General features: G+C 43.2%; 11 protein-coding genes and 1 non-coding gene across 12 annotated transcripts; 7 read left to right on the plus strand and 5 right to left on the minus strand.

Annotated features, from left to right (window-relative positions):
- Positions 1-394: 394 nt before the first annotated feature.
- ROT2 (glucan 1,3-alpha-glucosidase ROT2) lies at positions 395-3058 on the plus strand (the record flags this gene model as incomplete). Its single annotated transcript, XM_022817879.1, has 1 exon — positions 395-3058. One exon carries the CDS (start codon positions 395-397, stop codon positions 3056-3058), a length of 2664 nt encoding a protein of 887 aa, XP_022674602.1.
- Positions 3059-3105: 47 nt separating this feature from the next.
- SLX1 (endonuclease) lies at positions 3106-3969 on the minus strand (the record flags this gene model as incomplete). The annotated part of the gene is made up of 1 exon (XM_022817880.1): positions 3106-3969. The coding sequence occupies one exon, from the start codon at positions 3967-3969 to the stop codon at positions 3106-3108; it is 864 nt and encodes a 287-aa protein (XP_022674603.1).
- Positions 3970-4334: 365 nt separating this feature from the next.
- On the plus strand, positions 4335-5840 carry MCX1 (Mcx1p; the record flags this gene model as incomplete). Its single annotated transcript, XM_022817881.1, has 1 exon — positions 4335-5840. The coding sequence occupies one exon, from the start codon at positions 4335-4337 to the stop codon at positions 5838-5840; it is 1506 nt and encodes a 501-aa protein (XP_022674604.1).
- Positions 5841-5991: 151 nt separating this feature from the next.
- KLMA_20275 (uncharacterized protein) lies at positions 5992-7854 on the minus strand (the record flags this gene model as incomplete). The annotated part of the gene is made up of 1 exon (XM_022817882.1): positions 5992-7854. The coding sequence occupies one exon, from the start codon at positions 7852-7854 to the stop codon at positions 5992-5994; it is 1863 nt and encodes a 620-aa protein (XP_022674605.1).
- A 722-nt stretch (positions 7855-8576) lies between these two features.
- MET13 (methylenetetrahydrofolate reductase (NAD(P)H) MET13) lies at positions 8577-10424 on the minus strand (the record flags this gene model as incomplete). Its single annotated transcript, XM_022817883.1, has 1 exon — positions 8577-10424. One exon carries the CDS (start codon positions 10422-10424, stop codon positions 8577-8579), a length of 1848 nt encoding a protein of 615 aa, XP_022674606.1.
- Positions 10425-11297: 873 nt separating this feature from the next.
- TDP1 (tyrosyl-DNA phosphodiesterase 1) lies at positions 11298-12788 on the plus strand (the record flags this gene model as incomplete). Its single annotated transcript, XM_022817884.1, has 1 exon — positions 11298-12788. One exon carries the CDS (start codon positions 11298-11300, stop codon positions 12786-12788), a length of 1491 nt encoding a protein of 496 aa, XP_022674607.1.
- A 538-nt stretch (positions 12789-13326) lies between these two features.
- Positions 13327-14385, plus strand: PDB1 (pyruvate dehydrogenase (acetyl-transferring) subunit E1 beta; the record flags this gene model as incomplete). Its single annotated transcript, XM_022817886.1, has 1 exon — positions 13327-14385. One exon carries the CDS (start codon positions 13327-13329, stop codon positions 14383-14385), a length of 1059 nt encoding a protein of 352 aa, XP_022674608.1.
- Positions 14386-15814: 1429 nt separating this feature from the next.
- Positions 15815-17368, plus strand: KLMA_20279 (uncharacterized protein; the record flags this gene model as incomplete). The annotated part of the gene is made up of 1 exon (XM_022817887.1): positions 15815-17368. The coding sequence occupies one exon, from the start codon at positions 15815-15817 to the stop codon at positions 17366-17368; it is 1554 nt and encodes a 517-aa protein (XP_022674609.1).
- An 848-nt stretch (positions 17369-18216) lies between these two features.
- YRM1 (Zn(II)2Cys6 transcription factor) lies at positions 18217-20610 on the plus strand (the record flags this gene model as incomplete). Its single annotated transcript, XM_022817888.1, has 1 exon — positions 18217-20610. One exon carries the CDS (start codon positions 18217-18219, stop codon positions 20608-20610), a length of 2394 nt encoding a protein of 797 aa, XP_022674610.1.
- A 171-nt stretch (positions 20611-20781) lies between these two features.
- On the minus strand, positions 20782-21786 carry SCS3 (Scs3p; the record flags this gene model as incomplete). The annotated part of the gene is made up of 1 exon (XM_022817889.1): positions 20782-21786. One exon carries the CDS (start codon positions 21784-21786, stop codon positions 20782-20784), a length of 1005 nt encoding a protein of 334 aa, XP_022674611.1.
- A 450-nt stretch (positions 21787-22236) lies between these two features.
- Positions 22237-22359, plus strand: KLMA_R211. Its single transcript has 2 exons — positions 22237-22270; positions 22322-22359. It is a non-coding gene; the product is annotated as a tRNA-Ala (tRNA).
- A 415-nt stretch (positions 22360-22774) lies between these two features.
- HSP60 (chaperone ATPase HSP60) lies at positions 22775-24499 on the minus strand (the record flags this gene model as incomplete). The annotated part of the gene is made up of 1 exon (XM_022817890.1): positions 22775-24499. One exon carries the CDS (start codon positions 24497-24499, stop codon positions 22775-22777), a length of 1725 nt encoding a protein of 574 aa, XP_022674612.1.
- Positions 24500-25676: the final 1177 nt, after the last annotated feature.

The raw sequence follows: 25676 nt of genomic DNA on the forward strand, positions 1-25676 counted from the left end.
GTCTCTTTATGATATCCATCGAATGAAAAACAACTTACATAAAACTACAGTAAAAAATATATATGCATGTACGAACCATGCTAGAAACCTAGTCAATTAATATTATTGAAGAATTCCTAGTTGTTGTTATATTTGGAGACGACAAATTTTGGGCCGCATAGTGGAATTCGTTCGCTATGTATTTTCTTCTTCTGAATTTCAGGTAGGACGCGCACAGCCTTATACTTTCAAAAAGGTAAAAGAGAAGACCCGTTCTAAAGAAAAAAATATATTTAAAATAAGAAACTTTATGTATCAAGGGTTTTTTGACCATCTCATTTATTAAGAAACAAGGGAGCTCTTAATTGAAACATCGGTAATAGACACCCGGCTTTGAACTAGGAATAAACCGGGAATGAAATTGGTTTCATTTGCGTTCATATGCTGGCTGCTGTCTTTGTCAATCGTGAATGCATTTCAAGATGACTTGTTAAAAAATTGCGATCAATCGGGGTTCTGTCATCGAAATCGGATGTATGCTGGGCGCATTCAGAAGACTCGTAATTTCTACTACAGTATTGATATTGATAGTCTAAAGTTCAACTACAATACCGATGCTGTCCGAGGTATAATTCATAAAACGGTAAAAGCAAATCAAAAAGAGGTTCAAATTCCGTTATACTTCACCTTAAGACTTCTGGACGACGATAAGATTAGATTCCAACTCAACGAAGCCAGAGATACAGTTACCATAGATAAATCAGGTCTCAACCCTGTAAGATACAGCAAGGCAGATGAGTGGGCTTTTGATCCGGAATACAATCCATGGTTCTGGCAAGGGACCGTCAAGCCACCTGGTTTCTGGAACAAAAACCAATACACCGTTCAGGCTAAAAAATTCACTCTTCAAATCAATGTTAAAAGGTTTAGCATAAAGGTTCTGTATGATTCACGAGAGATTGTTACTATTAATGACCAACAAATGTTAAATTTCGAGCATTACAGATCTCTGGAACAAAATTTCGAGAGTCTGAATGAGGAAGAGGAACCTTTCAATATGTTCCAAGACAGTTTCAAGGATTCTCGTGCGGATTCAATTCCTTTTGGTCCCGAATCAGTTGCTCTAGACTTCAAATTCCATGGTATAAACAATTTATATGGTATCCCAGAGCATGCCGATTCAATGAGACTTCGCGACACATCAAACTCTGATCCGTACCGCCTTTACAACGTTGATGTCTTCCAATATAATTTGAACTCGACTATGCCAATGTATGGTGCGGTTCCATTCTTGATTGGTGTTAAAGAAAAGATTTCAGTGGGTATATTCTGGATCAACCCTTCGGATACATGGGTGGATATACGATACAATAAAAATGCTGCCTCTTCTCATTGGATGTCTGAATCTGGTGTTATAGATTTCATCATAATTGTGCAAGATACGCCTAAGCATGTAACAGAGTCGTATGTTAATATTACTGGGAAACCCTTGTTACCTTTAATGTCTTCCATTGGATACCACCAGTGTAGATGGAACTACAACGACGAAAAAGACGTCCTTACTGTTGATTCGCTAATGGATAAATGGCAGGTACCATACGATTTTATTTGGTTGGATTTAGAATATGCAGATGAGAAAAAGTATTTCACGTGGAAGCCAGATGCTTTCCCTAATCCCAAAAGATTATTAACGAAACTAGATAAACTTAAAAGAAATTTGGTGACCCTTATAGACCCACATATCAAATCCAACTATAAAATCAGTAATGCTATTCTATCTGCTGGTGTCGCTGTACAAAATGCCTTGAATAAACCATTCCATGGACAATGTTGGCCAGGGGAATCCATATGGATTGATACTTTTAATCCAGCTGCTCGGGAATTATGGTCAAAATTTGTGCATACATTCGTCAATGCTGCATCAAATTTGCACATATGGAATGATATGAACGAACCTTCGATATTTGATGGTCCAGAGACAACAGCACCAAAGGATTTGTTGCATTATGACGGATACGAAGAAAGATCAGTGCATAACTTATATGGGTTGACGGTCCACCAAGCTACATATGATTCATTTATTGAAATGAATCCAAACAAAAGACCTTTCATTCTAACCAGATCTTTCTTCTCGGGATCTCAAAGAACAGCGGCAAGTTGGACTGGTGATAACGTCGCAAATTGGGATTATCTTGAATTGTCAATTCCTATGGTGTTAAGTCATAATATCGTTGGTATGCCCAACACGGGGGCAGATATTGCCGGCTTTTTCGGTGACCCAGATGACGAGCTTTTGATTCGCTGGTATCAGGCAGGTATTTGGTACCCATTTTTCAGGGCACATGCTCACATTGATACCAAGAGAAGAGAACCCTACTTATTAAACGAACCAACAAGATCCATTGTTAGGGAAACTATCAAACTCAGGTATCAATTATTGCCTACTTTCTATACTGCTTTCCATGATTCTCATGAGAGAGGTATTCCAATCATGAATCCTATGCTTTACGAACATCCAGACATGAAAATATTCTACAACATTGATGACCAATTCTATTTGGGAGAACAAGGTATCTTGGTTAAACCAGTAACAAAACCAAATGTTGATCAGGTATCTGTTTCTTTCCCATCAGGCAGATTTTACGATTTGTATACATTAAAAATTGTTCATGATGGAAAGGCACGTACTCAAACCGTATCTGCTCCTTTGGAGAAGGTGCCCGCATTTATAAAGGGTGGTCACATTATTTCAAGAAAGGACAGATACCGTAGGTCTTCTTCTTTAATGAAAAACGACCCATACACTTTGGTTATTGCACCAAGCTCCAAGTCAACAGCCAAGGGCAGACTTTATATTGATGATGGTGAAACATTTGAATACAAATCAGGACAATACTTGGAAGTTGAATTCGAATTGAAGAACGGAATTCTCACCAACACTGTTATACACAAACCAACATTAAATCCTGAATCTTTCGTAGACATACCTATTGAGAAGGTGATCATGACTGGTCTTCGCACAACTACAATTACTGATCTCAACTTGAAGATCGGTGAAGACTGGGAGCTTCGTTTATAAATTACATTACATATAACATTTATATCATATATTGTTTATATCATATATCATTCTCCTACTAAACTACGGCGTATAACTGTGGAATACTTCACGACTTCTGACCAATGAAGGTTTGTATGGCACTTTGGGCAATTGCCCCACTTCGGTATAATAACGTTGGAGTTCTTGGTAAAGTTCTTGTACAAACATCTCAAACAAGAGATAAAATTGCAATCATCATCTATGCAGAATGCTATCATCTGTGTTCCCTGATCATGAACATAGTCAAATGTAGCATCACATAACATACAATTCTGGGTGTCATATGTCAGCTGGTGTTGGTATCTCTGGAAGACAACTTGCTCCGATGCAATGTGGTCCTCGTAAAACGCTTTTATTCGCTCTAAATTCAACTCGTTTAGATCATCAAGTTCAGAATCATCAGTTAAGACACACTCATCCACTTCACACACTGTCACATTGTACTGAATACGAAACTTGTTTGTTTCCCAGCAATCCCACGCCAGTCTGTCAAAGAACCGAATCCGAAGACCCATTGTGTCAAAATATGCATGCTTCATTAGCAACCTCGCATTGCCTAACTTAGTCGCAATACCATTCCTGGTATTTTTCTTAGTAACCAATCGCTCGTCATCTTCAATAAATCGCGTCTTGTAGCTATGCTGCCAGGCATGCTCGAATTGTAATGCAGCGATTTTACTGGTGAAGCCATACACAAAACATACCATCTTCCAAGGTCTCGTCCCCATTCTCTTGGTGCGAAACGCACCACCACGGCTAACATCTCCATTATGCTGTCGGAGCCTCCTCACTGGATCAGGGGATGATCCTATATAAAATGAATTTGGCTTTGGTATGGACCGTAATAAATAGCAGCAGTAAAAGTCCGGAACACAATGTTGTTTGCTCATCTCGCCATATAATCCCAAAATTGCACCTCCAATTCTCGAATTACCAGCTCTCAGCTATTCACGAACTAGTCTATTTGAATTCTGATAGTCTATTGGCAAAGTTGAGGCTTCTGAATGGCTCGCTTTTATACAATTTCGTATCATCAGTCCTACTTTCTACTTTAGGCTTTCAATGCAAAAAGCCTTTGAAGATCATCGCTTCTTTTTAAACCTTGAACACCACATATGTGAAGAGAGAAATAAGGTAGAGAAGCCAAGTAGAATCAGAAGCTATCGGTTTATTATAACTTACTCGTCAGATTGTATTTTGAGTTTGCAAACTGTAGATAATTGAGTATCCTTATTATTGCTGCTGCTGCACCACTATGATTAGAACTGGAACAAGAAGAATTAGTCATAGTAGGGTGTTGTTGAATGCATCTGCTAAGTTGATAGAGGGCGAGCATTTTAAAGTTCCATCGCCTAAGAAACTTAAATCATTCTTAGATGAGTATATTGTGGGACAAACAGATGGGAAGAAGGTTTGCAGTGTTGCGGTCTACAACCATTATTTGAGAGTGAATGATAAGCAGAAGAAGATCGAGGCTCGTATGCAGAAGGAGTTGCTTGAGCAGCAGAAGCGAGAAAGTGCTGGTAAATTCGAATCTAGTGAGGCAGAGCAAGGCTATCGAAACTTACAACGTCAGTTGGCTTTACGATTACAACTAGAGGAAAAGGACGAGGATTTAGAGCTTTCAAAGAGCAATTTGATGGTTGTTGGGCCTAGTGGGTCCGGTAAAACGTTATTGGCTACCACTTTGGCTCGGATGCTGGACGTTCCAATTGCTATTACTGATTGTACACAATTGACACAGGCTGGGTATATTGGAGAAGATGTGGAGGTGTGTATTGAACGTTTGCTTGTAAATGCAGACTACGATGTTTCTAAAGCTGAGAAGGGTATAATTGTTCTAGATGAAGTGGACAAGCTAGCCAAACCAGCTGCCAGTGTGGGGACAAAAGATGTATCTGGTGAGGGTGTTCAACAATCCTTGTTGAAGATATTGGAAGGTCATCGTGTGGAATTGACTTTGAAAAGACCTATTAGTAAGAAAAAAGATGATAAGAACAACCAAAGTGTGGCTAAGAAGGAGGAAACATTCGTTGTGGACACATCTAATATCCTATTCATGCTTATGGGTGCATTTGTTGGACTAGATAAACATATCGTGAAACGTATCAACAGAAGTAAGTCTGAAGATCATGAAGGTTCAGAGTCAGACAAAGAAACTGACTCTCAAAAACTACGGTTCTCCAACACGATCGAACATATCGATGTCGGCGGAGGTAAAACGGTATCTGCTTTGAATTTCGTAACCCCTGCAGACTTAGTTAGTTATGGGTTGATCCCAGAACTAATTGGTAGGGTGCCAATCGTTACTGCATTGGAACCTCTAAAACAGAAGGACTTGTATCACATTTTAAAAGAACCACGAAACGCTCTTTTGCATCAGTACGAGTATATCTTCAAGCAATTCGGAGTCACTCTGGGTGTGACTGAAAAGGCTTTGAAAAAAGTGGCCGAATTTGCTTTGAAAGAGGGTACTGGCGCTAGAGGGTTGAGAGGAATTATGGAAAGGTTACTTTTGAACGTCAATTACGAGTGTCCAGATTCTGGGGTATCGTACGTTCTTGTAAATGAGGATACAGTTATATCACTCAATCGTTCTGAAGAGCACTCGTTGAGTACTAAAGTGAAGGCAAAATACTATTCAAGGGGGGAACAGGATCAATTTATGATGGATATATATGAAGAAGATGAGAAACTCGGCAAAGAGTTTGACAAACGTTTTGGCAGAGTTGGGACACTTGAGAAACAAGGGAAGTCATAGAAGATGGATAAATAAGAATTAAAAAAAAAATTATGTTAATATAAAATTGAAACTAGCCATTAATCCTATCATTATCATCGTCACAGCGCGTAAATATGCGTGCCAAATATACTGTATATACACAAATTCAATATTAAGTGGCTACACTCACTCACTTCAACGGCTTTTCTGCAGTAATGCATACGAGTCTCAGCGCTCCTACATGGGTATCGACCTTGCCATTGTGCTCGTTGAAATAACGTAATGGGAATGTTGCAGGGTTCGTATTTTCTGGGAAGAGAGAAGGATCCCATAGGTGCCTCCTAATTATGGTATCGTAATGATACATAGACAAAAATTCGTAAACACACTCCAAGTCGTTGGTCATATCACCACGCGTTAAGCTCATAACGCAGCATTTCACGTTTACAAAACCAATCTCGTTCAGTAAAAACACCAAATGTCTCATTGGCAGGACTTGAATATTGTCTTTCATGGCTTCCAGAGAGGCTGCTTCAAGAATTTTCCTCAGTTCTCTGGTGGTGCCAAGGGAACATTGATCTTCAGAGTCGATACTTGACCCCTTGAAGTCAAAGTTTTCCGTCTGAAGAGATCCGCCAGGGATTAAACAACGGTAAAACTCTTCTAGGACTGTTTTCCACTTGTCAAACCTCAAATGGAACCACAAACTTGGGCATAATATGGAAGGGATCGAGTTATCGTTGAATGGTAGTTTGATCTTAAGGTATTGTAGTTTGTAGTCGATCATCTTTTTCTCATCCACGTCCTCTTCGCTTGAAGAAGGTGTTGGGGCATGATAATGTGGTGGAGTGTGGACACTGAGGAAATTAGACAGTTTCCTTGAATAGTGATTTTCTAGCCACTTATTCTTCAAAGTGAATGTTGAAGTGCCATCAGCACTTGGTGGCGGGGTACTTAACGGGTCTGTGTTCGGCGTTGTTCCGATATCTACCATCGAAGGCGTTGTGGACAACCCAGAAGTGCTCTTCTTCTTGAAGAAATGCACTATTCCTGAACTTCCGGCATGGGCAGCCTTAAAGAATTTACTTGACGATGCTGGTGGCTGTCTTGCAGCTGCGAAGGAATCCCTTTCTGGCGACTCTGTGGTATTAGTAGAAGAGATATCTGAGTCACTTTGGTTCTGGTGCTCTAATGAGTCTGTTGAGCTGCTGCTATCCGCTATATCCTCAGCAGATCTGCCCATGATATCGCGAACACTCAGCTTTTTCGTGGACGACTGTCTAGTCAACCCGCGCTCGACATTCCTGGAAAGCAACGAGACATCTAGCACGTAGTCGATCACGTTAAGGCTTGGCTCATCGTAGGCCACCTGCCACCCCCAAAAAGAGTCGCTCATATCAGACCGGATCACTAAAATATCTGTATCGTCAAACTGGCCGTGGCCAAACCCATGTTTCATATTCTGGCGACGCTGGAGAAGCGATTTCACGACCCCAGATGAAAACAATAGCGACTTCGTCTGGTTGAGAAACCGGAGACATTGCAAATGCCAGAGCTGAACAAGGTAGTCCACCTCTTGAAAGTTAATCCCGTCAATTTCCCCGGGGAAATGCGACGATTCCGTAAACTTATCCGTATCGCTCATCATAAACTTCCGCGACTCGTAGTAGTAGTTGAGAAACTTCGCAAACGACTCGAGCCGTGTGTGTGCCATCGTCACAACGTCCTCCAACGGGCATTGCTCGTTGAACTGCATGAAAACATCAACTTTGTTCAACCTCCGATTATACCTTGGATCATAAAAAACGTGCGTAGAATCAGTATATGTAACGTTCATAGAGTGTTTCCGCGGGTGTAACGTCTCCCCAATCTTAGGCAACACATTCCATTTCACATTAGACCCCCTTGAGCCGCCAGCAGCCCCAGTTCTCGTGTTATTCGACTTAGATTTCCTCGGAAGTGTCACTCCCTTATTCTTAGAATCAGTTTCGCGCGATATAGGCGACTTACTGGATACAGGCTGCATCTGTAGCGACAGCGGAAGTGCAGACATTGGTGATTTCACTCCTTGATACTTCAAATACCCTGTTCTATTCTTTCTTGTCTCACTTCTCTATCCAAAAAGTAGCAAATCCTTTTAAGAAACATACATTTATATATATATGTATATATATATATATATATGTCGGTACTTTTCCTTAATTGTGTGGGAAATTTTATTTTTGGCCATAAACGGCTGATTTTCTAGTGTTTCCATTATGGTGCATCGAATGTTCTAAAATGCAGGGTGTGCAGAATGCCGATCTAAGACAAGTTAGGAGGGAGAAAGGAGGGGAAGCAAAGGGCGAGATGGGGCGGTCAGGGCATCATTCGATAGCTAAGGACGTGTCCCAGTGGTTGCATATACCTGTAGAACTGACTAGTAGCTGTTAGATAGTGATATGTACAGAGAAAGGGACCAAGGAAGAAAGAAAAAAAAAAAAAAAAAAAAAAAGCTTAAATAATAGTTGTTGTTGAAACAAGAATATCGCTATTCAGTAATGTTGAAGACTGAATGGGGGATGGGGAGGGGGCAGTAATATTGCGATGTTTATAATGCTGTTGTTGAAAATGCAAAGTCATAAAGCGTGAGATCCGTGTTTAAGAGTTAAGCTTAGACACGCGGCCGGGATGGGGCCGAAAATTGGTATGATTGTTGAAATAGATCATGTTGAAATGCGTAAGTATAATATGTTGTTGTTGTTCTTCTTCTTCTTCTTCTTGTGTAGTAGGTCTTTAGTATAATTGTTGTAGCACGTCGAATATGTGGTTGTTTGGGGAGATGAAGTCGTTGTCCACGACGTTGACCAAGACGTAGTTATCGATCAACTCGTTAACGAGGTTGATGGATTGGGCTGCCTTGTGTTCCTGGAAGGTCAATTTCCATTCTTTTAAGATGGTGTAGAATTCTTCTTTCCAGGCGAGGAAGGAGACCTTTTCTACGATGGTGGGTTGTAGGATTTCGCTTCCTGGGAAGACACCCCAGGTGACGGCGTTTGCTCTGGTCTCCTCCGGGTGGTTTGTGGACAAGTCGTCGTTTGCGTCGATTGCGAAGTAAGTTAGGTGGTCGTCGTGTTTGCTGCATAGTTCTTGGAACCTAGGGAGTTTGTCTCTGGGCAAGAGGAATTCCAAGTATTGTTTTTGGTAGACGTAGCCCTTGGTTGGGCCCCAACCGACGACGGGGTCTGTTGAAGGTTTTCCGTTGACCTTTGGTTGGGAGTTGATGGTGAAGATGTGGTGTTTGTTGATGTCGATCAAGCCCAGCAAGATGTCGTCGACTTCGTGGTTCAAGGGCACGTCTGACCATGGGAGACACTTCAATTTTCCTTCCAAATACGAGATGATCAAGGAGCTGATGTCGTCCAAGTTGGATGGAGTGCTCCACAACTCGATGGATTTCTTGACGGATTGTCTGATCAAAGAGTGGCCGCAGAGATCTAGGTCACCGTAAGCTGGCGAGGAGGAGTCACCGAAACGACCGTTGGGGAATTCGTCCTCGTTCCACAGCGACGTTCTAGCCACGTACGAGTATGGTCTCTTTTGCCAGAAGATGGGGCGCACCAACTCGTTTTTCCGCTTTGGATTGAGCGATTTTCTCCAGGGCAACGGCTCGAGCGGTTCCTCGATGCTGTGGCTGCCACTGCTGCTGCTTGTGCTGCTGCGGGCGCTGGCGCTGCTCTTCAAGAGCCCCAGCCTTTCCAAGATCATCAACGACGCCTTTTCCAAGTTCATCGTGTACAAGTGCAAGTGGTTGACGTACCCGGACTCGAGCAGCCTGGTACAGAGCTCCACCATCAACTCGGTGCCCAGCTCTCTGACGAGCTGGTCGTCGTCCTTCACGGGCTCCAACTTCGCGATGAACTTCTCCGGAACGTTGATCTGGCACCACTGCGTCCTACGGATGAACGCCGGATACGACGTAATCGGCATGATCCCCGGGATGATGGGTATGCTGATGCCAGCAGCCCGCACCTTGGCGCACCAGTCCAAGAACTTGTCCACGTCGTAAAACATCTGCGTGATCATAAAGTCCGCCCCGCAGTCCACCTTCTCCTTCAAATGCTGCAACAAGTCGCTCTCGCTCTCGCACTCAGGGTGGCCCTCGGGATACGCAGCAACACCAACGTCGAAATGGTCCCCGTACTTCTCGCGAATGTACGACACCAAGTCCTTGGCGTACCTAAACCCGTTTTCGCACGGTTTCCACTCTTCTTCTTCGCCAAGCGAGTTGATCGGAGGGTCCCCGCGAAGCGCTAGAATGTTCTGGCACCCGGCATCGTACGCCTTTTGCAATGCCTCGTCGATCTGCGAAACCGGCATGTTGGTGCACGTCAAGTGCATGCACGTCTCGAGCCCTAGCACGCCCTGGGACGTCGCAACAAGGTCTGTGGAAAGCATGCTCAAGCGGCCTCCGGCATTCCACGTGATATCGATAAATTCGGGCTGGGTCTGGTACATGCGGTCCATCCGTTCGTACAAGTTCTGGACACCCTGTGCGGTCTTGGGCACGAAGAATTCGAACGAGAACGTAGCGTCCTGGTTGCTGTCCTCATGCGCTCGCTGTAGTTTCTGAGAGATTCTCATGGGATTGGGTATTGCTTAAGTGGGGGATATGTCTATTCTAGTCTAGTCAATATACACATACACATACACATACATATTAACACACACATATTAGCATGCTTTATACATCCACCATATATGTTCTTCTCTATACACTCTGCTATATATACTCTACTACAAACTGCCTATATAGCACATGCAATACACAATGTAATGTGAAAGTGACTGATTCTCGAACGAATACGTCAAAGCGAAGGGAAAGCGAAGCGAAGCGAAACGAAAACAAACCCGAGCGAGATGAGCTGTGTAACTGCTGTGTAACTGCTGTGCGAGAAGTGTGCGAGTAGTGTGCGAGCACCGGAAACGTGATTCATCGCGGGCCCGCTGCGATGCGTTCTGACTCGTTCCCAGCCATAACCATTTCACATTTCATTCAGGCAGGCATTCATCAGGCATTCAGCACTTCCACACTGCTTAGCTGTGGCATGCGGCCTTAGGATAAGGGGAGGAAAAAAAAAGTGCAAAGTCACGTGGGTGGGTGCTGCGTAGATAAGGATGATTCAGAGCGCGCGGGGAAGCCGGGAGGGCGGGGGGAAGGCCTTCCGCCGGTAGCGGCGGGTGTGTGGGTGTGTGGTGGTCGGCGTATGAGTGGTCGGTGTGTCGGGGTTATATGGGGGGTATACGTGGCCACACCCGTGCACCGCGGTCCGGTGATATCACGTGATGGGTATTCCGGGTAACCAGGGGTGACCTATGGCCCTCGGTTACCCGGGGTGACCTAGGTGTATGGTACATATGGCAAGACCTATATCTGCCTGCCTACCTAGCCATAGTCATCTCATCGCATCGCATCTGAAGATGCGATGAAAGACAGCACCCTCCAGTAACACCCCCATGAGCGCCAGAGACAAGGTTCGCGAGCATTGGGCGTCCCTCGGGACCGCCGGCAAACGAGTGGGCCGCACTACCGCCCCCAGGCCTGCAGGCGGGCCTGCAGGCAGCCCTTCGGCCAGCCCTGCGGCCCCCACTTACACACCCTTCAAACTAGTACACAGCGCCGTCTTCGACGGCCCTGGCAGCAGCCCCAATTGCCCCACATTCTCCCTAGAAACCATCCTCGCGTCCCCCAACCTCACCGAAATATGGCTCTTCTCGTTCGGCTTCCAAACAGACCTCTTCATGCCCCTCGTCAAAGACCACGTACAAGTCCACATCGTCGGCCAGCTCAACACCATCCAGTCAGACGTGCCATTGCACCACTTCCAAAACCTATCCGTCCACAAGGTCGACATTGGCGCCCGCTACGGCTGCCACCACGCCAAAATCATCTTCGCCTTCTACAAAAACGGCCACATGCAGATGCACCTGCCGTCCTTCAACCTCGCGCGCGAAGAAATCAACCTCGTCCAACAAGTCGCATGGTCGTCGCCTGTACTATATGAGAGGGTAGGAACCGTCCCAGCCACTGAATCCGGCCTCTTCTACCACGAACTCATCCAATTCCTCAAATCGTACCCGGACTACTGCGCCCTCTCCCCGCTCATCGCGTCTCTTGCACGCTACAAATGGCACGTCCTAGACCATCAAAACTGCCAGTTCGTCTACTCGACCCCGTCCAACGGCGGCCTCCAGCAGCTAAAGAAGTGTCTCCAAAGATCCTCATCGTCCATCAACGCCCACGACGACGAATCCTCCAGCTACCCAAACCTCTTCGTACAAGTCAGCTCAATGGGCAACCCGTTCCGCAAAAACCGCGACCTCCTCCAAGACGTCTTCATCCCGTACCTCTACACCGACTGGTTCGAGCACGACGACTTCGACAAGAAACTCAAGTCCCCAAACTACACTTCCCCGTTCCTCGCTCATTCCACCATCCTATGGCCCACTACCAACGAAATGAACAGATGCATGACCCAGGGACTAAGCGCCGGATGGTTCTTCTACAACAAATCCCACCAAACTGCCTCAAAAGTCCTCCCTTGCCTCAGGAAACACCCTCCTCTCCGGCCCAATGCCTCCCAATCACAAGCAAACAGACACATGGTCCCGAGCCACACCAAATACTACATCCAATACACAGACGAAAACTCTATACACTGCCCGGACTGGCTCCTTCTCACAAGCCATAACCTCTCCCAGGCCGCTTGGGGACCCACTCCGCTTCGCAAACCAATGAACTACGAGTGCGGCGTCCTATACACCTCCACGCTCGGACCTCATCGCGTCAATCTCGCCCTACACTCGGCCTTCGAAAGCGCGAATCCCAGGCCCACTCCCAAACCCAACAACCAATCCCACCCCACCGTCAACATCATCACCCCGTACCCACTAAAGCTCGACCGTTACTCCTCTACCGACACTCCACATACCACTACGATGGCCTAGGCCTAGGCCATTTGCTCGTCACGTGCTCTGCACGTGCCTCTCTTTTTGTTTTTTTTTTCCTTCCCTCTCTTTCCTCGCCCGTCGCCTTTTTCATTTCTCGCTCCTCGATTCTTTCTGCCGTCGCCAATGCACAACAAAAGTGTCGAAACGGCCTGAAAATTTGGAATAAAGGTTTTTTCCACCAATTTAGAGATGGGATATGGGTTTTTTGGGTTTTGATATATATGGAAAAAAAAGAATTTGGAAAATAAAACCAAAGATAGGACTCTTCTTGCCACACGATGGGAATAGCTCGAGAGGTGTTTTTAGTTAGTAGTAGTAGGTTCTATATAATTGAGTGTTGTAATTCGGTAACAGCAGTTGGCAACTTACTAGAAAGCTAGTAGTGTGTGAAATAATAATAATATTCTCTCTCACTATTGGAAATAACTGATTGAATTGGTATTACTTCAGTGGAGGTTTTAGTTTGGCTGTTTTTACGATACGAAAGTGAGAACGAACGAAGTATAATATACAATAATTACAATATACAATAATGATGTTGTCCAAGACTTTTAAGAGGGCTATGCCTTCTGTTGCTCAATCGTTGAGATTTGCTTCTACCAAGACGATGACCGTGAGAGATGCTTTGAATTCTGCTATGGCGGAAGAAATGGACCGTGATGACGATGTGTTCATCATTGGTGAAGAAGTTGCGCAATATAACGGTGCGTACAAGGTTACCAAGGGTTTGTTGGACCGTTTCGGTGAAAGAAGAGTTGTTGACACTCCAATTACCGAGATGGGTTTCACTGGTTTGGCTGTTGGTGCTGCTTTGAAGGGATTGAAGCCAATCGTGGAGTTCATGTCCTTCAACTTCTCTATGCAAGCCATGGACCAAGTCATTAACTCTGCAGCCAAGACCTACTACATGTCTGGTGGTACTCAAAAGTGTCAAATCGTGTTCAGAGGTCCAAACGGTTCTGCCGTCGGTGTTGCTGCCCAGCACTCCCAGGATTACTCTGCTTGGTACGGTTCCGTTCCAGGTTTGAAGGTCTTGGTTCCATACTCCGCTGAAGATGCCAGAGGTTTGTTGAAGGCTGCTATCCGTGATCCAAACCCAGTCGTGTTTTTGGAAAACGAATTGTTGTACGGTGAATCCTTCGAAGTTTCCGAGGAAGCTTTGTCCACCGACTTCACCTTGCCATACAAGGCCAAGGTTGAAAGAGAAGGTGCTGACATTTCTATCATCACTTACACCAGAAACGTCCAATTCTCTTTGCAAGCTGCTGAGATCCTATCCAAGCAATACGGTGTTGACGCTGAAGTCATCAACTTGAGATCTATCAGACCATTGGATGTCGAAGCCATCATCAACACCGTCAAGAAGACCAACCACTTGATCACTGTCGAATCTACTTTCCCAGCTTTCGGTGTCGGTTCTGAAATCATCGCCCAAATCATGGAATCTGAGGCTTTCGACTACTTGGATGCTCCAATCCAAAGAGTCACTGGTGCTGAAGTCCCAACTCCATACGCCAAGGAACTAGAAGACTTTGCCTTCCCAGACCCTGAAACTATTGTCAGAGCTGCCAAGAGAGTTTTGTCCATCGAATAAATTGCTTCATGTCTAGTCTGACAGGCAATTTTTTTTTTATCACTGCTACTACTATTACTATTATCGGTGTTGTTGCTACGAAAAGAGTATGCGTTTGGCATATCCTCTTCCAAGCATCAGCATAGTTATGAATGAATTAAACCAAACCAAAACCCCCTTTCAAAGTCTAATTTGATTTAAACAGAAAGCAAAACCGAAAAAAAAACTTAACCAAAAAAAAAAATTTATCAGAATACTAAACATTAACAATATCAACATCAACTAAACATATTCGCCATTATGATATATGATTGATTGCCTAGGTTCAAATGTTCGTTTTTCGATTAGAAACTAGATGGGGAATAGAATGAGATAGATAATTATTATTTTTTTTTTTGCGTAGCTCGTCGTCGAGTTATAGTCATTGGTAAAAGGGTAAGTCAACGAAACAATTACCTCTTTTATTATTGTCTTTATGTGTGGTCACACTCTTCTTCCTTTATAGAAGAGAATGATGACCTGGGAAGGATATTCGGGAAATACGGTTATTATGAAATGGAAACTGTAAATATATATATTCAAATGCTCCTGACGTTGCCAAATAAGATCACCCCCCTCCAAGTCCAGCGTACTCTGCTGGGGTATATTTTATCACTATCAAACCAAGAGAGAGGTTTTTCAGATAATTGAAAATTCCAGTATGTGTATGGATGGATCTCAAGCGCGGATTTTTATTTTGGTGGAACGTCAATTCGCACATATTTTTGGGAGAAAGTATTGTGCTAAACTTTTTATTAATTTTTCGGCTAAAATGTGGACCTTATGGAGCAACGCAACATTGAACTTGTAGCCTTTTGCATACGCATGCTAATGCGCTGTTTTTGTTGATGCCTATTTTATTTTTAAGCCATGTGGTAGACTGAACTGGTAAGGAGAGAGACCACTCAGTCACTACATACTGCATCAGCTGTATTAGGCGGAAAAGCAGCCATTCAAATGGAAACAACAAAAGGTGATGAATAAATGTTCACTGTTTTCTGCGAGAGATGCCGTGCCTTGCACGCAATTCCGAGCAGTCACTATATATTGACTATCTAGTATATATCTATGTGTACGTACGTCAGTGTGTCTTGCGATGTGACGCGAGGCCTCACTATTAGCCTATAATGAATGAAATACCTGTATCGAAAACGAATAATTCTTCCTCTCTCTCTCTCTCTCTCTCTGTCCGTGTCTTTGTTTTAAGGAAAAATACATATGTAGATCTTTAAACCATTATTTAAGAAAACGACATTCCATGTCTGAAACGGAAAAACTGTACAGGAACCAAACAAATAAAGTACAGTCTTGCACCGAAACTGATCTAGAAGAGTTTATCTTACTTAATAACATTTTTAGACTGTTTCTGACAGGTGCATATCAGACATATATTGAATAAGATTGCACCATAATGGCACTTCCACCACATGATAGAAGACAATTCTACCTTTTGGTGATATTGTACCTATTGCAGGGGATTCCCGTAGGGTTGACCTTTGGGACCATACCGTTTATACTCAAGTCGTCCCAGAGACAAACATCATATGTGACTATAGGACTCTTCTCAATGGCAACATATCCGTACTCTTTTAAGATCTTATGGTCCCCCATTGTGGACTCATTATATTCGAGCAAAATAGGACGTCGGAGATCGTGGATAATTCCAGTGCAATTCGTAACAGGTTTAACGCTAATTGCACTCGGTTATTGTATATCCAAGGACATGATATTACCAAAGGACGTGTCCAAAGTAGATATGACCGCACTTACGTCGGTCTTTCTATTCTTGGTTATTCTTTGTTCAACACAGGATATTGCTGTGGATGGTTGGGCATTGAACATTTTAAGCAAAGAAAGTCTGAGTTATGCATCCACGGCCCAAACCATTGGGTTGAACATCGGCTATTTCATGAGTTTTACAATATTCTTAAGCTTGAGCAGCAACGAATTTATGCAAAAGTATTTCCACAGAGATGCGCTCTTTGAATTGTCTTCGTACTTGGTATTTACAGGGCTGCTATACATTGTTATAACTGTGTATGTGATCCTATTCACCAGGGAGAACGTTCCCATGGAAGAGCTCGCCTACAGGAAGAAGGATGATGACGAGGAAAAGGTCGAGTATCAGAAGGACGAACAAGGCACGGCCGAGAGTCACGACTTGCTAAACGTATACAGGCTATTTATCCGCGTTTTGAAGTTGCCCAGCGTACAGACCTTATCCATCGTGCACTTGATTTCTAAGTTTGCGTTCCAGTGCAACGATGCTGCAACCAACTTGAAGTTGTTGGAGAAAGGCTTGAAACGAGAAGACCTAGCGATCACCGTGTTGATCAATTTCCCATTTGAGCTTCTCTTCGGCTTTTACGTCGCCAAGCTTTCGCGCACAGGCAACACATTCAACAACAAAATCATCAGGGCCATCGCGGGGGACTCCGGAGTACTAACTGCGTGGATGATCGGTTACCTTGGCAGGCTATTCTCTGCGATCCTAGGCAGCATTGTCGTCTATTTGTTCCCCGAGGACGAAAAAGCCATGAGCAAGTCGTTCTTCCTACTTATCCTATTCCAACACCTACTGGGTTCCTTCATGAACACCTTCCAGTTCGTCAGCATGTCCGCATTCCATACCCAAATCGCAGACCCTGTCATCGGGGGCACCTACATGACCCTACTCAACACATTGAGTAACCTTGGGGGAACATGGCCCAGACTAATAATCATGACCATGATCGACAAGCTATCTACTACAGAATGTTCCGGAATAACACTAAAACAAGGCACCCATCTCACTCCAAAACAATGCATCGACATGGGCGCACGTCTCGTCAACACAAGGGACGGATACTACACTACAAACCTATTCTGCATCGTTTCAGGCATCTTCCTCTACACCCTATATCTCAGACCGGTTGCAGCAAAGCTCTGCAAGGTTCCTCTCGAGAACTGGAGGGTTTCGAGGTAAAACTACATCGTCATACCTATTTGCCTCCTACAATTGGCCCACTGACTGGCCTTTCCCTTCTTGCAACAATGCCACACACACACGCAGATCTCAAAAGCCGTTCCCCTCCACACCGTATCATAGATTGCCGTAGCAAGCTTGGCCTTAATTACGGTAACTTTCTCTGTGCCGGAACAACAAGCGAAATGAAAACAAAAACAAAAAGAAAATTGATATATTACAATACACCATTTCGCTACCGTTTGAACGCTTGCTTGCGCTCCTGCTTCTGTTTCTGGCATATGTCTTCTGAAGGACACCCTGCAGTGGCCATGTTTCGCCACTAGGATGACGGCCTGTGTTGCTGGTTCTATAAATATATATCTATACAAGCCTTGTACTGCCCACACACTCATACATAGCTCGCTATTAGATGTCCACCACCTCTTAAGTCGTTGTGAGTCAATTCATTTAAGTCAACTATCTATCTCATCGAGTGTATAGGACAGTATAGCGTAGCATAGTATAGTACAGTATAATATAGTAGAAAGACGCAGCAGTAAAGCCCGAAAGCCTTCTGATTTGTAAGCGGAAAAAACACTATGGAAACTACCTACCTACCTACCTGCATACAATTTTTGCTCTTTGAGAACATAGTGGAAGAATTCACATTCGCGCTAACTATTGTGCTTTGATCTCTGCTTTCCTTGTTCATTGCATCTACTTTGTTTTATTTGGAGTATAGTAAATAGTAGAGTAGTACTAGTTATTATGTATTATTCTTTTCAGTTTTTTTTGTCATTAGTTAATTGCTTGTGCGTACGCATTTTGTCAGCCAGTTATAAAAGGTGCACAGAACGAGCTCATCGATGTCTTCGAAGGTTGACAAGAAAGAAGGACAGGGTGGATGCTGTGATGGGATAGAGCGAGCAATGCGGCCGAACAATACGCCAGATGGAGCTAAAGATATGGAGAATCCTGGGGACGATGGATATAGCGGAGCGGAGTCTGGCAATGGTAATGAGAAAGGTCAAGACGAAGCGCATGGCCATGGTAATGGTAATGGCAATGGTAATAAGAGTCATAGCAATGAAGCTCGAGTGAAAAAATCTAACCCCAAGAGAAGAAGGAAACTGATACGATCGTGTACGTTTTGTCGGAAACGTAAGTTGAAGTGTGATAGGGCACGTCCTATGTGCACTGGCTGCAGGATGAGAGGGTTATCTGAATGTGTATATACGGATGGGTTGAATCAGCAGACTTCTCCGGATGGGAGGTTTAGCGGAGCGCCAAATGAGGAACTTCTGCAAGAAATTGCTAGGTTGAAGTCTATCATGCACGAGAATGAGGAGTATTCGCTACAGAGGACGTCAGCACCTGCCAGAGCGATTTCGTATGGGGTGCAGTCAAAAGAGAAGAACCCATTGTCTGAATACACTTACGTGATGATCAAGCGGGAACGGACGGTACGGTATGGATGTACGTCGTTCAGGACAATAGCGAAACTCTCTGGTGGGAGTGTGGCCAAGTACTTGCGGGAAGTAGCTGGTATACATAAGAACGAGAGAGGTCGGATCAAGGCTAGGACGGGTAACTCGATGTTGTACGAACTACAGCGCATTGAGCGTCCCTGGTCGCTAGGCATGCTCATCTCAGAGTTGCCCAAGTACTCTGAGTTGTGTGCGACGGTCGAACATGCATTCAATTACAAAGGTTTTAGGCTCCACAAGATATTCTCGAAGGACAGGGTCAGACGTTATCTTAACGAGTGTTTCAAGGTCAGAGATGACCGGATTATAGAGCTTATACCGCATGCTAAGTTGAACTACTATCCTATAGGTATCGTGTTGCATCTATACATCACTTTAATGGAAGACGCGCCGGCCAGCTTTATCTCTTTTTTCCTAATGTTGCTCGGGCAAACTACCGCCAAAATATACTACGTGGAAAGAGTCCAGTTCATACTTTTGCACTACATTTGGAAAGCGGGAAGATTCCAAAACGGTGGAGATAATTCGCACTTGGCACCCCTCGTCGAACTAATGGTTTCGTCAGCGTTGGATATTGGGCTACACGATTGTGCGGGAGAACTCTTGCAAGACCGCAAATTGCTGAATTCCATGTGGCTATGGATTTTATTCTACGACATCGTAGTCTCGTTCGATATGGGTAGGTCAGTTTTAGTCTCTGGTGAACTTTTCGACTCCGAAAAGTTGCTAAATGATCAAGAATTTCAAGTGCCTGTAGACGGTGTGAACGATGAATTTGGACCCGCTTTCATGTTGAGTTTACGGAAGTTCGTCTACTATGGACGTATCACGATCATTGGGTTATACTCCAGGAACAAAATCCCGGACTTGGATCTCTACATAAACCATTTTGAAAAGTTAATTGATGAAATATGGCCATCAAAAAGAGACTTCTTCGAAGACACTAACACGATGTTGAATCATTTATCATTTGCGGGTTCAGTGATATGCTTGCCAGCAACCAACATAGTGAGTACACTCAGAGCGCTAAAACGTCTTGTATTTAAGGATTACTCTACTGAAAACTATATGATGAACGCAAAAATGCTTTTGATGTCCGTAGATTTGATTTACGGTTCCATCATCGAATGTTATCATTCGGACTTGCAAGAGGCACCTGAAGAGCTCGCATCCCCATTAACAACGCCTTCTAACATTCGGTGCGTAATTGAAGTGATATCATCTCATTGGGTGAGATCTATTTTTCTTTGTTATCAATTCCTGTTCACTTTGGCGATGAATCTGAACAACTCTTCAGATATTGAAGGAGCTAGTAGTAGTATTCAGGATACTACAGTACTTGAGAATTTGCTTAATAAGTTCAATAAAGCACATCAGATTTGCTTTGATCAATTGAGATCATCACCGGCACTGCTACCCCTACACCAATATCTTTCCAGTCGTCATCCTTTCATTCATATGTTGTTTTACGAAAGAACTGCCAGGATGATGTTGGGGAAACTTACAAATTCTAAAGTGACAGAAGACCTTCAGACCGACAATGAGGCCTCTAATTCTAAAAATGACTTCCAGGAAAACCCTGGTACGTTCGCACTTACGGATGCATACTTCCCACCCCTTGATCAAACGGACATTGAAAACATTTTTAATGAGATGTTCCGAGATTCAGGGATTAGTGAGCAGGATATGGTAGAAATATCATCTGCTAATACCACTAACGCTAGTTGTAGTACTAATAATAATTCTAGTAGTAATACTAATAATGCGGATTAGCCCCTCCTCCCCCCTTCTTTTCTCCTTGGTAGTGCTCTTTAAAGTCATTTATTTATATCAGAGTTTCGACAAGTTCTCGAAAAGCTCTTGATATAGTATAGTGTTATTTACTCGGATATGAGTGCTACTATTGTCCTAAACTTTTTTTTATAATAGTCTTTCGTATGTAGTTTATACTAATTGATAAACTATAATACAAACGACGTACGCTGCTAAAAATCCTGAAAGTTGCTCTGGAAGTGTATGGAAAAGCATCACAGTTACCACAAATGAGTATGACCACATTAGTGTTAAAGTTAGAAGCAACAAAATGGGGTTTTCCCATATAACAAATTTCACAACCAGGTATGCCAACGAAGCTAACGTTTTATAGCACGCTAGCGGAGGTTTTACAAAAAGTTTGTACCACCATTGAGAGCCCCCATCCTGCATTAAGACATTTACAAGGCCGCCGTTATCGAAAAGTTGTATGCAAAATTGTCCAACACGTTTGAAAAACCTTTTGTAAGTCCTTGAAAGATGTCTAAAAGCCCGCTCCTGATAGCGGGACAATTCTCCGAACATTAACATCAGCATCAAAGTAATTAAGAAAATATGTCCACTGGGATCATGGCCACCGACCCAATGGCCACCAGCACGCGAACACCCAGAGCTTGATCTCACTAATCTAGACAACCCAGAGAGTTCTCCGATCAATCCTGGGTTGTAATCAAGCTTGTCATCCTTTATAATTGAACGGAGGGCATTCTTTAAAGAATCGCTGCCATCAACACTGTCCAACCATTTAATCATACGTCGCAGCCCTCTTAACCTCCTATACTCATTATCATGGAATTTCAAGTTTAAATGGTGCACGTTGTCACTCTGATCTAGGACATCAAAGGAACAGTATCCGCCACTCTTCAAGAAGACAAGGTCCATTAACGGTGTTAATCCGAACACTTCTTGAGTGAAAACAAGCCACCATAGCGAAAGTAAAATATATCGCTTCCAATGATTGGCAAGTCTCGAATAACGTACTATACACAAACCTGATACCACAGATGTCCAAAACCAACCAAATTTAACGAAGTATACATTCAATAGTCCGTCTTTATCAACGGTCGTTGGTATAATCGGAAATACATATCCAATAACAAACAATACCGGACATAGTAAGAAGAATGTATAATTCATCTTTACTATGTTTATGTTGACTAGTCACCTGAGCGCCTTAACAAGCTATTTGTGGAACCATATATCCAAATTTTTATGCTCATCTTGTCTGTCCAAACTAATTTATGGATGAGTACAGATCATAAAACCTTAATTTTCTGAATTTTACTGATTATGTTGGGAAAAGAGGAAATGGTTGACTAAAAACTGTAAAAAAGCATGTAATAAGAGTGATAGATAGATATAATGGAGTTGAAGTAACCCGACAAGTGTTGGTGTGATCTCATTGTAATGAAGGATTCTAAATAGTATAACAATAAACCGATAAAATTTGAGGTGTATGAGTAGATATTTATGCGTTGGTATTGGCTTAGAATATGTTTTTCCAGTTAGGGGAGACATGTATATCTATATGCGTGACATTAGGGTCGCAGTGTGTACAAACCTCAGTGCTTGGAATTTCAAGGATTAGGGCGTGTGGTCTAGTGGTATGATTCTCGCTTTGGGTTAATAGCCTGGCGAAGCTTCGATAAACGGAGTTCTCACTACTGCAAAGCATGCGAGAGGCCCTGGGTTCAATTCCCAGCTCGCCCCAATTATTTTTTTTTTGCAAATATTGTCACCATCAATAGAAAAACAGTAGTGGAAGGAAGGAAATATAATTTACTACTTTCAATCATACCAATAAATCAAAGAAACAAAACAAAACAAAATCTAAGAAAGTAAGTAACTGCCTTGTTTATTCAGCTAATTTGTAAAAGGCATCTCTATTTACACGGGGATCGTCATTATATGTACGTTATATTCATTTAAATAAACAAGTGATGGAACGATGTGAAAAGAGAGAATGTTAATTAAGCTAATCAATCATCTGTCCTGGCACTAGTAATAATATAATTTAGTATGAGTTTCTGGTTTCTAGTTCGGTTCATGCAGTAAGCAAGAAAAAGGCGAACTTCAACTCAGAAAAGAGAAAAGGGGAGGGAATATTCGTTTCTCACCTCGTCGTTTACATCATACCTGGCATACCACCTGGCATACCACCTGGCATTGATGGAGCAGCGGCTGGCTTTGGTGCATCAACGATGGCAACTTCGGTAGTGGCCAATAGGGAAGCAACACCGGAAGCATCCACTAAACCACTTCTGACAACCTTGAAAGGATCAATGATACCAGCAGATAGCATGTCAGTGTATTCGCCCTTGGCAGCGTTGTAACCCTTGGTGAATTCGCTTCCGTATTCGTCGATGATCTTACCAACGATGACAGAGCCTTCTTCACCAGCGTTTTCGATGATCTTTCTGGCTGGTCTGGTGATAGCCTTTCTGATAATGTCAACACCCAACTTTTGGTCAAAGTTGTCGGTCTTAACTTCGTCCAAGACTCTGGAAGCCTTCAACAAAGCGGTACCACCACCTGGCAAGATACCTTCTTCGACAGCGGCTCTGGTGGCGTTCAAAGCATCGTCGTAACGGTCCTTCTTTTCACCGACTTCGACTTCTGAAGAGCCACCGACTCTGATGACGGCAACACCACCGGACAACTTAGCCAAACGTTCTTGCAACTTTTCCTTTTCGTAAGAGTTGGTAGTGGTCATGTCGATAGAGTTCTTGATTTGTTCGATTCTGGCCTCGATGTTTTCCTTTGGACCGTTACCGTTCAAGATAACGGTATCTTCCTTGGTGATGGTGACGGAGTCACAAGAACCCAAGTGTTGGATGGTAGCGTTTTCAGGCTTCAAGTCCAACTCTTCGGTGAAGACGGTACCACCGGACAAGATAGCGATATCACCCAAGGTGTTCTTTCTGTTGTCACCGAAACCTGGAGCCTTCACAGCACAGACTTGGACTTGACCTCTCAACTTGTTCAAAATACAAGCAGCCAAGGCTTCACCGTCAACATCTTCAGCGATGATCAACAATGGTCTTCTGGTTTGGTTGGACAATTCCAAAGAAGGCAAAATGTCTTGGATGGAAGAGATCTTCTTTTCACTCAACAAGATCAATGGCTTTTCGAATTCGACCTTACCAGACTTGGCGTTAGTGATGAAGTATGGGGAGATGAAACCACGGTCGAATCTCATACCTTCGGTGACTTCCAATTCGTCTTCCAAGGTTCTACCCTCTCTGATGGTGATGACACCTTCCTTACCAACCTTTTCCATGGCAGAGGCCAACAACTTACCAACGTGGGCATCACCATTGGCAGAAATGGTGGCGACTTGAGCGATTTCAGCAGAAGTGGTGATCTCCTTCTTGTTTTGAGACAAGAATTCAATAACCTTTTCCACTGCAGCTTGGGTACCTCTTCTCAAGTCCATTGGGTTACAACCAGCAGCCACGTTCTTAACAGATTCGGTAAAGATAGCTCTACCTAGAACAGTAGCAGAAGTAGTACCGTCACCAGCAGCTTCGTTGGTCTTGGCTGCAACTTCTTGCAAAAGCTTGGCACCCATGTTTTCAAACTTGTCTTCCAAAGTAATGGCTCTTGCAACAGTAACACCATCCTTGGTGATCTTTGGAGCACCAAATGGTTGCTCAATCAAAACGTTTCTACCCTTTGGACCCAAAGTAGCAGAAACTGCTTCAGCCAAAGTTTCAACACCCTTCAACAACGCAGCTCTACCTTCAACACCGAACTTCAATTCCTTGTGCGAGGAGTAACAACGGCTGCTCAACAATTGAGTGGTTCTCTTCAATCCCACGTTGGCTGGTCTAACTGAACTTCTCAACATTGTATTGTAATTGTATTATATTAATTTAATTTAAATCCACTTGGTTTCTGATCCTTCAAAATAAACTAACCAATCAAAATCCTGACGTGTCCCCTTTTGAAACAATATTTTTAACCCGGCTCCCTAGTTTATAAGACGACAGAACGACCGATAGCTGATTGCTGACTCTGTTTATCCGAATCAAGTGGCGCTAAAGTTCCCATCTCTTTTTTCCAATTTTCCCAGATTCTTAATCCTCTTTTCTTATATACTTTAAACCCTCTGAAATTTTTCGATGAAAAGCCAAAAAACGGAAAAGAAAATTTCAGAAAAAAAAATCCGTCATGCTAAAACAAAATTGACAGAACAAGAAAAAAAAAAAAAAAAGTTAAACTAATAGCTGGGAAAGCTGCAAGATTGAGAAATTGAGAAACAGCAGTAATTAAGGGTCAGTTGAGTGTTCTGTGAGTTTCGAAGCGGAAGAGGGGCGGAGATGGATCTCCACGCGGTTTTTCGGTTTCGTCCATCTTTTCATCTTTTACCGTGATTTTGCCGAACTCGCATTTCCAATAGAAACAACAGTGAGTGAGTACGTGTATGTGTATCCCTATCTATTAGCAGTATATTCATGCCCAAACTGGTGCCTCCCTTTCTAGAAAATTCTTTTCAGCGGGGAAACCTCTGTTTTAGTCAGGTCGTTTCTCTGTATCTTCTCCATGTTTGTACACTAGCTAAGCTTTGATTTTTTTTTTTTTTTTGGTTCAATTTTTTTTCGCTTCGGCCTCTGGATGGTGTCACATGATCAAGTCTGGGGTTGGAATGGAAAAACTCCGGAAAGCATTTTCGGGACCTGGCGCGCGTCACAGTTTCTAAATCAGACAACTGCCAGAAAAGGAAAATATCCAGAGAGTGAAAATAAATTTTAAAAAAAAAAGGTGAAGACAGTTCTAAATGACACAATGACATGAGAAAAATGAGTTCATTGCATAGAGTTTCCATTCAGGATGAGTTAATTTGAGTCTTTATGGTAGGGGTGTTGTGAGTTGAATATGTCTGCGACAATGCGTATTTATGGATACAAGTTGGAACGTCAGTGTGTGTGTGTTTTTTTATAAAGGCATGCGAAATTCATATTTGAGACCAAAAGTTAGGTTTGGAGTTTGAATCATCATCATGTTCTTCCTTCAGGTATTAATGA

This window comes from Kluyveromyces marxianus, chromosome 2 (genome assembly GCF_001417885.1).
Source record: "Kluyveromyces marxianus DMKU3-1042 DNA, complete genome, chromosome 2".
Lineage (NCBI taxonomy): Eukaryota > Fungi > Ascomycota > Saccharomycetes > Saccharomycetales > Saccharomycetaceae > Kluyveromyces > Kluyveromyces marxianus.